This window comes from Chinchilla lanigera, unplaced genomic scaffold (genome assembly GCF_000276665.1).
Source record: "Chinchilla lanigera isolate Chin_1 unplaced genomic scaffold, ChiLan1.0 scaffold00152, whole genome shotgun sequence".
In the NCBI taxonomy this organism is placed as follows: domain Eukaryota; kingdom Metazoa; phylum Chordata; class Mammalia; order Rodentia; family Chinchillidae; genus Chinchilla; species Chinchilla lanigera.
Window position 1 is genome coordinate 243,727 of NW_004955553.1, and position 11,287 is coordinate 255,013.

Consider the following 11,287-nt stretch of genomic DNA (forward strand, 5'->3'; position numbering starts at 1 on the left):
AAAAAAAAAAAAATGTGAGTATAGTTCTTATTAATATAAGATGTAATTTACATCAATAAATTAAAGCTTCTCTGGACATAACAGCTGACAAATCTTCTTCAACCTCATAGTACCCAGGAAAAAGTAGCATGAACTATCTCCAACTTAGGAAAGATAACTGAGTTCCTTGTAACATAGCTTACTACTTTAACATAAATCAACCTTGTCATAGCCTATTTCCCAATACTGCCAATACATATTACTAAATTTAGGAGAAAAAAAGAAACTCTCTTAGAATTCAAATAAATTCTTTGCAAAAATGAAAGTTCAAGTTACAAAAAAATTCACAGAAAATTTATACTACTATCTTAGGATCAAAAGATAATATTTTTATCAGTGTTAATAAAACATTTTGTTATGTAAATAAATAATCCTCTATTTTCTCTTTTATATATAATTGTCAAATAGGACCCAAGGGCCTTTAAACTTGTTTTTGTGCTACAAATATAATCTATCCTAGGGCTGGAGATGTAGTTCAGTTGCAGAGCACTTGCCTAGTATACAGTAGGTTCCAGGTTCAATCCCCCTTCCCGGGGCTGGGGATGTTGCTCAGTGGCACAGCGCCTGCCGGCAAACGCAAGGTCATAAGTTTGATTCCCAGTACCGGAAAAAAAAAAAAAATCCTCCTTCCCACCCGGTACCATAAGAAAAAGAAAAAATTCCAGTAGAGAAAATCTAATCTTTCAGGGCTTACCCGTCCATTTTCCCTTTCCTTTTGCTTCTCCAGCTTTTGCACTATTCACACATCCCCATTACTTGTTAATACCACCACCGAGGAAGCACAGCACAGCACAGCACAGCACACTAGTAAATAATTTGCTCTGAAGCAAGGCAGAAACTATTGGTCACAATATCCCATTAGGTGACCTACCAGTGGGTTTAGATAAAGACAACTATATTAAGCTTAAATTAGAATGAAGACAATCTAGTCCATAGTTCAGACTAATGATAACACAGGAGTAGTTCAACAGCTCAGTTTCTCTGGACAAGTAAGAACAAAATAAAATGATCTGAGGGGTTGAATAACAAGACTGTTTTCTTCTGAGACCAAACGCAGATTTTAGAAACTGAGTAAAGGTCATTTTTCTATAAACAACAATTAAAACAAAAACCTAATATTAAGGTATGTTTGGCTTACTTTAAGAGAACACAAATGTTTAATTAAAAACATATGAAAGATGATAATTTCTGTTCCTGTTCTCAGGCATGACAGTTATCGCTAGGAGAGGTAAGAAGGTTAGTACAAAGAGGCCTACTATTCCTTTGAATCAATATAAACATTATACAGCAGGATTTACATAGCAATCCATGGGAAGAAATACTGATGCTGGGGGCTGGGGATTTAGCTCAGCGGCAAAAGCACGTGCCTGGCAAGCGCAAGGTCGTGAGTTCAGTTCCCGGTACCGGAGAAAAAAAAAAAAAGAAATACTGATGCCGATAAACATGAAAATAACTGCAGACTCTTTTAATGAATAGTCCTATAATTCAAAACAGTAATGGAAACTTCATTACTGTTACAGTTTTATCATAAGATGTTCATGACAACCTCTAATCTTTGATTTTCTTTCATCTCTGAGATTCCCCAATTATCTATCACATTAAACAAAAGCTACAATACTTTTCTGCTAATAATTAAAAAAGGAAATGAATACACAGCTGGTGAGATTTTAAAAGGGAGAAAGAAAAGCTATCTAGAAACTTTAAGTCTCCGCAGAAGGATTCTAATCTGGACTGTTTATTAATTGTTCCTGACTGTTACCTATACAAGAGTTACTGATTTTCCTCCTTTAGGGAAGTGACTCTGGACTGCTGGTTTAAAAATAAGACCGGATATAGGTCAAATCCTATTACTGGGAACTAAGTGAAGTACAGTTTATTTTGGTGTGTGTAAGAATTCCACTGTAGGTATGAATGAACTATGGCTTAAGAATCTTTCTCTTTGTGGCCTTTTTCCATGACAAATGTCAAGGTGCATAATTTTTAGGTGCATAATTTAATAGGAGCATTACTTTAATGCTGGCTTTCTTTCCTCACCATGCCTTCCGATGGCACAGAAATTTTCTGCCCAATATACTTACTGAAGCACTCTTTTAGGAAACCAAAAACTGTAGCAAATATGTACCAATTCCCAAGGATGAATGTAATTATACACTGAAAACTTATACTAACTAAAAAAAAGAAGCTGGTTGCTAAAATATAAAATACGGGTTCAAATATGGGCTTTTAAAGTCCATGAAACTTCTACAAACAAGTGTGTGTGTATAACAATATACATAAGCACAGACGGCTCTGCTGGAAAGGTGTCCTTAAAAAGGACCACAACTAAATTTACAAAAGGGCTGAAACCACTGCACTCAAGATCACTTTCATTTTTTTAATAGATATATTTAATTTCACAGTGGAAAGTGGGTTACTCAGCTCAGGCAGTGAAAACCACCAAGTCTGTGACCATATGTACTTCCTACCTCTGTGTCCCAGGAATCCTGAAAGACGGGGTTTCTACTACTCCTTTTGTTTTGGGGAGGGAGATGGTTATCTTCTTCATTGCCATTCCTTCTCCTTTTCCTGAAATTAAAACACAAGAATTAATAGCAATCCAACAATTGATCATTAGACTCATATATATTTTGAGACAAGGTATCGCTATGTTGTCCAGGCTGGCCTCGAACTTGTGGCGACCCGCCTCCCTCAGCCTCCTGAGTGCTGGGATTACAGGCGTGCACCACCATGCTTGATGACTCATTTTTTTTATTGGTACATTTTAGATATACATAATGATAACATTCACCATAAGGAATTCGTACATGTACATGATATATCTTGCTTCTTTTTTTCCCATTCCCCTCCCCTCTCTAGACTATTCTAAGCCATGACAACATATACATTCGTCCTCTTGCCTGAAAAAAATTTACTATGAAACCTCAATAGGGTAAAAGTTGTTAAGTACAATATAACCAAAAATATAAGACAGGGGCAGTAAAGTCAAGCTTAAATTAGTAACACTAATTTCTAAAAGAAAGCTTGACAACTTTAAATGTCTACAAAAAATAAAATAAGAACAAGATATTAATGTCTTATTTAAAGTTAATTAAGGTTTTCTTTCCAATTACAAATTACCTAACTTGACTTTTACCTCTTTTTACGACAACATTTTAGAGAAGAGTAGCTGCCTTGGCCTATTTCTCCTGAAAATCTTTGCCATGTAAAAGTATCAAAGGCTTGTGGTAGCCTTTAATCTGTAGTTCTCTTTCTTTCTTTCTTTTTTTTTTTTTTTTTTTTTGAGATAGGGTCTCACTATGTAGTCCAGGCTGGCCTCCAGTGATCCTCCTTCGTTAGCCTCCAGGGTTCTGGGATTATAGGCATGTATGCCACCACACCCAGCTAAGTACTCACAGAATTTCTAAACCTCAATTAGGAGAGCCAGGCATGGTGATGCACGCCTATACTTGCAGCACTCAAAAGGCTGAGGCAGAAGGGTCTTTGTAAATTCAATGCCAGCCTAGGCTACATACTAAGTTCAAGACTAGGCTGAAGAAGATGGAACAAGACCCTCTTGTCTCCAAAAAACCCAATTAAGAAACAGAAATAAACTAAAGTATGAAGTGAAATTGCTTGGAACTTACTGTCTAGTAATGGTAGCCACTGACAGTACAGTTATTTAAATTTAAATAAACTAAAATTAAAAATCCAACTTCTAGGTCATAGTAACTACATTTCTAGTGCAACAGGGCCACACATAGCTAGTGGCTGCTGCACTGAACAGCATGGAACATGAAAGCCCCCTTCGCTGCAGAAAGTTCCACTGGGTATCATTAGCTAGAGGTCTATCTATACAAAATAAAGCACTGCATCTATTATAATGAAAATGCTGAAAGTTTCAAACTTCTATAGTTATGAGACAAAAAGCTAGTGAGAGAAATAGCTTTTGGAAAGTAAATTTGGAGTACACAGCATCTTCAATATAGTACAAACTATGTGTGTAGAGGGCTTTTTTTTTTGCTATGTAGTCCAGGCTGGCCTTGAATTAATGATCCTTCTGTCTCAGCCACCAGAGTGCTGGGATCACAGGCATGTGCCACCACAGCCGACTCATCCATCCTAATGTGATTAGAGAATTTACACAGGAATGTGCTACTACAGCAAAGTAATGTCTCCTGGCAGCCAGTTGACAAAGAGAAACTCATCAAATGGCAGTCTGTTGGTTCTGAGCTCTAATTTTATCAGTATGCCAACAGCTGATTATGCTTTGGGCTGCTGAGTCACTTTAACCAAACTTAGAAGCCTGACCAAAATTTGCCATTTCCTCATTTATACTAGAGGATGACAAGGGGGCTGCATGGCAAAAAAGAGGAACAAACATGGCCTGGCTTGGTAGATTTCAACTAAGCTCTGGGAAACACACACAAAACATCCTTGGCTCATATCCAGTTGCTTTCTCAGGGAACCAGCATTATCTCTTTGGTCCACAAGTGGCTCTCTCCTATGGATGGTAACAGACTAAGAATAAGCCCTACCAATTCTTTATTCTCCTTTTTCTAGGCTCCTAGCAAATTTCATCCTTGAAACATTCTGCTCTGAACAATCTAGTTCATCACTCGCCATGTTACTGCTTCATGCTCAACTCATCAGTACAGTCAGATTACAGCTTTTGGCATTAATGCCATGACCAGATTATAACTTTGGCTAACGCCCTATAATAGATTATATTCTCCACTTGCCATCTAAGTACAGATTGCTGGCATCTGTTACTCTGCAAGATGGTCAGCTCCACCACTTTTAGCATTTCATTTCTCTCCAACCTTTCTGTCATCTTCTCGAGTCTAAGGAAAGAAGTAATCTTAGAGCGTGAAGACTGGTTTTCAAACTTTTTATTTCTCCCCTTTTTCGTTGGCTAAATAATAAAAACATTCATTGTGGGGAGCTGGTACATATACATATCCCATCTTCATCTTTTCTATCTATTCTATTTTCCCCTCATCTCCCTCCTTTCTCATATTTATTTATTTATTTATTTATTTTGGTCTTTTTGAGCAGGGTCTCACTATGTAGTTCAGGCTGGCCTTGAGCTCACTTTGTAGCCCTGGCTGGTCTTGAACCACAAGGATCCTCCTGCCTCAGCCTCTCAAGTGCTGGGATTACAGGCATGTACCACCACGCCTGGCTCTCTCAAATTTTTTTAAAATCAGCATATACAAAAGTTAAAAATCTGTTAGGAAGAATGAACTCCCTCACCACACACCCACCTCTCTACAGCCATCGAAGTCTGTGCAACAATCTGAAAAACAACCATCTTAGATCAAATCCTTTGTCTCAAAATTGAAGAAAGAGAAGCCAGGTGTGGTGGCTTATGCCTATAATTCCAGCACTTGGGAGACTGAGGCAAGAGGATTGATATGAGTTCAAGGCCAGCCTGGGATACAAAGTGAGTTCAAGGCCAGCCTGAACTGCATAGTGAAATGCTATCTCAGGAACACACACACCCCAAGGCCAGCCTGAACTGCATAGTGAAACCCTATCTCAGGAACACACACACACCCACAAAAATTTAAGTTGAAAATTAAAGAGACTCAGACATGAACTGACTTGGAGATACTAAGTGGACCCGGCAGACCTGGTCCATCACACTCCATGAAACAAGAGAACAGCAAACAAGAAAAGCCTGTCCAATCAATTCTTTCAGCATAAAGTTACCAGTATAAACATGTTAAGATTATCTGTGTTTGTACTAGATAAAAGGAATCTGCTGTCAGGATAAACACATTCAGGTTTTCTGTAAAAGGAATTTGTAAAAAATAAAAATTGTTCTAAGAAATATTTAGACTTGCAGATATGAGACACAACATGGACTATGAGAACTATAAACTGGGTTTAAGAAAAAAAAAATGACAGATTAGGATTACTATACTAAAGATTGTGCTGTCAGTGTGTGTAATTGGGTCATAATTTCAATTTGGCCTACTTCAAGCCTTTCAACAATCTTGCTAATAATTGGCAAGATTACTGCTCCATGTTCCTCCCTATAGTAGTTAATTACACTTTTGGCATTAATGCCATTTACCAAGTTATAATTTTCATAGGCACCTTATAATTTCAAATTTAGTCCACTCTTCTATACAAACACAGGCTTTATGCCCTACTTGCTACATGACTCAAATCAATAATTCAATGTAGTTTGGGGACCCTAATTTTCACTACAGGACCAAACAAATTCAAGATGCTTTTGAGAATCGCAATCTTTTGAAATAACTTTCTCAGAGAAGAATCCTTACAGAAAGACTGTCAATTACATTCACAGCGAAAACAAAGAATAAGAAAGGCAATCCTAAAGTTCATCTTAAGCCTGAACTACTACGGAATAAAGGAAAGTGCAATAAACTCGACAAGACTCGGGTAAATGAATGGATTTGTGTTTAGTGATCAAAAAATTAACCAAGTTTAACTCGGTGATCTGCAGGTGACTAACTTCGTGGTCCACGATGAAAGATCGTTCCAATTTGAAATAAAATGGATCCCTTTCACTATGGGGTAACACATGCTGACTTTCTCCTCCCCACCTGCTTGCAGGGGAATATGCAGGGGGAAGAAATCCCAGACTGGTCAGGGCTAAGTCTTCGGTGAAGCCCCAGACCCTGAGGGTCGGCTCGGTCAGTGGTAATGAGCGCACATCGCCATGTAATCCTATCTCAAACGGCTCTGCTTCCAAACAGTTTAGAATCCCGTCTGTTAATGCTACAGCTAAAAGAGGATCACAACCCACTTTGGTTATTTGCCCTTCTGGGCTCACAACCGTCCAGGGCAGTCTTTCGGCCTATTCTAATTCCTCCCAGCTGCAAGATTAAGCCCAACCCTCCTTCCTCCCGACCTTGGGGTGCCAACAGCGCCCGCCCAGCGCCCTCACAGGCACCTTAAGGGGATCCGTCTCCACATCAGACATTTCTCCCATCCCCCCACCCGCCTAAATGTAGGACAGGGACGCTTCAGGGCCACCGTCTCTCTTCCGGAACCGAAGAGAACTCACCCCAAATAGGAAAAGACAGAAAAAGGAAAATAAAGAGGGGAGACCTGGACCTCGGAAAGTCACTTCTCCGGCCACCCACAGGGGCCAGGTATCCGGTCACTGTCACATCCCTCTACTCTCCGCCTCGGACCGCAGAGCAGCCCACACGGAGTACCGCTAGACCCAAGCTTCTCGGAGCCCCGCTTCGAGAACTCCCTCGGTTCCACTCCCCCAGATCTCTGGGCGAGGAGCTGGAAAGCAAAGGGGTTTCTTCTCTCTCACCTGGGGCGGAGGCGCTCGCTCATCGTAGCTGGTGGAGAGGAGCGACGAGGCGCCGCCCCGCGCGAAGAGCGAAACGAGGGGGTTGCGTTCAGACGGCCGCCACGCCCACCCCCTCGGGCCTTTGCTCTTGCCGCCGCGCGGGTTGTCGCGGCCGGTGATGAATACCCCCTACCCAGACCCGTACCACCGCTACTTCCGGCGTCTCCTCCGCGCCCCCCCATGTCACAACCGCCGTGGTACCACCCTCTTGCGCCTGCGCAGTCGTGCGATGCCGGCCGCGCGGACCGGTAACCCCGCCTACAGGAAGAGGCGGGCTCAGAGAGGAAGGTGCGACGGGAGCTTCTGGAAGAGAGGACCTCTGAGGGGGTGGCTCAAGCGTTTGCCTGTTCACAGGCAAAGGGGAGCACAGTGTAAAAGCCAATCCAGACTTACTTAAAATAATTTTAATTATGTCACATTAATTGATACAAGCATTTCAGCTAAATCCCTGTGAGGTAACAATCAAAAGGAATTCGGTAAGCCTTATCAGGCAGTAGTGCGGACATCCTACCACGGGTCTAGGGACTGGGAGTTAGGGAGGTGCTCGTGGGCTGAGCTGGGGGGATTCGCTGGGGGTTGCTGGGATTTTCCGGTCTCCAGAACTGCGGAGCCCGCTTTGCTGGGCGGTGAGTTTCAGAAGGCGGGGTCATTTCCTACAGCCCACGTTGTGCGTCCTGAGGAGACTCTCTCCAAAAGAGAGAGGAGTGGAATGGCACGTTTGGAGTCCTCAGTGGGGCTGAGGGGTGGGCGGCCCCGACCCAGAGGTGCTCCTCGGCCCCGCCTCCTGAACTCCGACCGCCTTCGGCAAAAGGAAGGGCGCGGGGGAGGAGGAGAAAGTGTGTCGCCGGAGATGAGCGTGAAGATTACCCTGCTGCGGAGCGGCTAGAGAAGTCTTCACTCCGCTTTCTGGAACTTTGCCCGGAGCCGAGTGGAGAATTCCGATTTCAATACTGTGCCACTTTTAGCGACTTCACGCTGCTGTTCAGTTATCGCGCATTGTGTCTTACACAGGTTGACGTTGACTCGAGCACGGTGATCAGAAAGCATGGGGATCCAGGAGAACCGACAGCACAATTAGCATCCTCCTAGAGGAGCTCAGGTAAGAAAACAGACATAAGATGTTACTGTGCAAATCTACAGATATCTTTCCTGTAGGATTAAGCGTGCGGTGTAGTACCATAGAGTCAGAATTGTCAAGCAGAGGTTTTAGCCCTTTCTAAAGTTAATAATGGAAGGGCCATGGACTGTCTAGAGTTGTATTTTGATTTGCTCCTCACCCCCAGGGGTTGACTAACGCTAGGCAAGAGCTCTACTGCTCAGCTACGTCCCCAGCGTTTCCTGTGTGTGTTTGGTTTTGCTTTCTTTCTTTTTTTTTGAGACAGGGTCTCCCTGTGCAGTTCACGCTGGTCTTGAACTCACTTTGTAGCCCAGGCTGGCCTCTAACCTAACTCGGAAGGATCCTCCTGCCTCACCCTGCTGAGTGCTGGAATTACAGACGTGTGCCACCACGCCCGGCTCTCTAGTTTTGATTTTTTTGAGACAGGGTGTCACCCTGTAGTTCAGGCTGGTCTTTGACTCTCAGCAGTCCTCCTACCCCAAGTTGCCGAGTGCTGGGTTCACAGGCGTGCGCCGCCACACCAGGCTTTTTTCTTTTGTTTGGGGTTTTTTGTTGTTTTTGTTCTTTTGCTGGTTTTGTTTGGGTTTTTTTGAGGCATGGTCTTGCAGAGTTGCCCCATCTGGCTTCAAACTTGTGATACTTCCAACGCAGCCTCCTAAATTACTGAAATTAGAAGTGTATGCCACGCTGCCTCTCTAGTTGTGTATATTTTTGTAAATAAGGGGCCCATAGTTCTCATCATAATGTATAGGTATGCCTCCAAAAAATAATCACTGTGCAGTAAACAGTTTTGTTTTGTATAGCTTCCCATAGGATGAAGGTTACAGTACTTGTTTTGTAAATGAATTTAAAGTCTCCTTTTCGATCTGTTTAATGATCTCTGTTTAATGAGAAGATTCTCAGTTATGGTACTGTATAATTACAATACTTGTGCCTTTATGGCTGGAGAAAGAATTCATTCAACAAATATTATGTGCCAGGCTCAATGGTAGTTTTTGGGAATACAGTTGTGCACAGGGTAGACATGTTCCCGGCGTTGTAGAACTTCATAGAAATAGTAAGAAATATTTACATAGAAATAGCTTCTAACTGAGCCTTGGAATTAAACATTTTCTTTCCCAATTCTGCATGGTAACAGAGGTATTAATGATGCGTGGCATAAACGCTTGTGTGATACATATTTAACAAAGATATCAAACTAATTTGTTGATTAATTGTACTACAAACTATGAGTAAACTACTACAGACTGTGTTCCTACATGCAATTGTTTTTTATATATGTGGATAAACACTTATTGCTAATGTGCTAAATGTTAGCAGAGCTTCTTCATCTCTTACACTTATGAGAGTGTTTTATTATTATTATACCCCAGTGGGTATTTTTTATATCACTTTGGAAACTTCTGCTCTACTCAGTAATCTTTGGATACTAGCCTGAGTTTTTTCTTCACCACTCCATCCTTGAATGAAGGGTTTTTTTGTTTGTTTGGGTTTTTTTTGTTTTTTTTTCTCAGTACCGGGAGTCGAACTCACGACCTTGTGCTTGCCAGGCAGGCGCTGTGCCTCTGAGCTAAATCCCCAGCCCCTAAATGAAGGTTTTAAGACTTTTTAAACATGAACATAATTTGTTTATATTCATGGTTATTCATTATTTTCTGTCAGTAGAACAGACAGAAAACCTTACACCAACCAGTAGAACAGAGTACTTAGTAAACAAAACTTGAAAGGAGGAAAGATTATGGCTCATGGTTTCAGAGTTGTTAGACCATGGTTAGCAGTCCCCAAGACAAACATCATGGTGGAGGGGCATGGTAGAGGAAAGCTGTTCACATCTTGGCAGCCAGAAGCAGAGGAGATGCTGGGGATATAGCTCAGTGGCACAAGCACCTGCTTGGCAAGTGCAAGGTCTTGAGTATGATTCCCAGTACAAAAAAAAAAAAAGCAGAGGAGAGTAGGTAGAGAGCCAGAGCAAGAGATGCACCTTCCAAGGGCATACCCTGGGTGATCCAGTCCCTCCAACTGGACCACACGTCATAGTAGCCCGTTTAGTTATGAATTCATTAGTGTGTTGATCTGTTGATGAGGTTAATACCCTTTTGATCAAACTACCCTTAGAAGCCCTACCTCTGGGGGTCATTTTAGATCTAAATCATAATATCCAGTTGATAGCATAGCAAACATTTTATTCTGCCTTTTAGACATCTTTTCCTTCAACTAACCATTAACTTGTTAAAGTCTTTTTTGCTCTTGTGCACCTCACTAGAGATGTTGAAAATTTTTTGGTTATCTTCTCTGTGACGAATTTCTAGAAGATTTTACATACCAACTGATGGGTTTCTGCCCCTGTAAGAAGTTCTGCCAAGTCATCATGGCAGTGGTCCAATATGGCATGGGGCCCAAAACAACAATATGTCATTCCAAGACCAACTTTCACCTTCTTCCTTGGCCTAACCTGAACTTCTCTTTGCTTTTCCCACGAGCCAACACTTCCCTGGTAGGTGTTTGTTATAACACCTTAATTGCCGGTGCAAACTCTGTCCCAAACCCAGCTCCATAAATACTTTGTTTTCCAACTTCCCCCTCGGAGGGTTCTTGCATTCTCCAGCAGCCCTCCTGTTCCACAATAAAGGCTTCTTTTTATCTCTGTCCTGCCTCTCATTTGCGCCAAAGGAAAAAACCTTACACCAACCATAAATAAAACTAGGAATATTTTTTTCTTTTTTTTTTTTTTTTTAATTTAGTTATTTATTTATTTTGGAGACAGGGTCTCACTATGCAGTTGAGGCTGGCCTTGAACTCACAGTGATCTTTCT

At 41.7% G+C, this 11,287-nt stretch overlaps 2 protein-coding genes across 8 annotated transcripts in view; one reads left to right on the forward strand and one right to left on the reverse strand.

Annotated features, from left to right (window-relative positions):
- Positions 1-7,596, reverse strand: part of Fam104a (family with sequence similarity 104, member A) — a 21,130-nt gene extending 13,534 nt beyond the window's left edge. Inside the window, exons 1-2 of the mRNA XM_005412216.2 lie at positions 7,319-7,596; positions 2,505-2,604 (exon numbers count right to left, since the gene is read on the reverse strand). Of these exons, the coding sequence (XP_005412273.1) occupies positions 2,505-2,604; positions 7,319-7,539 (321 nt within the window). The 5' untranslated portion in view covers positions 7,540-7,596. The remainder of the gene's footprint in view (positions 1-2,504; positions 2,605-7,318) is intronic.
- A 47-nt stretch (positions 7,597-7,643) lies between these two features.
- LOC102003809 (chromosome unknown open reading frame, human C17orf80) overlaps positions 7,644-11,287 on the forward strand; it is a 77,237-nt gene continuing 73,593 nt past the window's right edge. For 6 of the 7 annotated variants that reach the window (XM_013508619.1, XM_005412222.2, XM_013508616.1 and 3 more), the window contains exons 1-2: positions 7,886-7,983; positions 8,369-8,456. The gene's annotated coding sequence lies outside the window, so the exon portion shown is untranslated. Of the gene's footprint in view, positions 7,834-7,885; positions 7,984-8,368; positions 8,457-11,287 lie in introns of those variants that run through there. The other variant, XM_013508614.1, reaches the window with a different exon arrangement.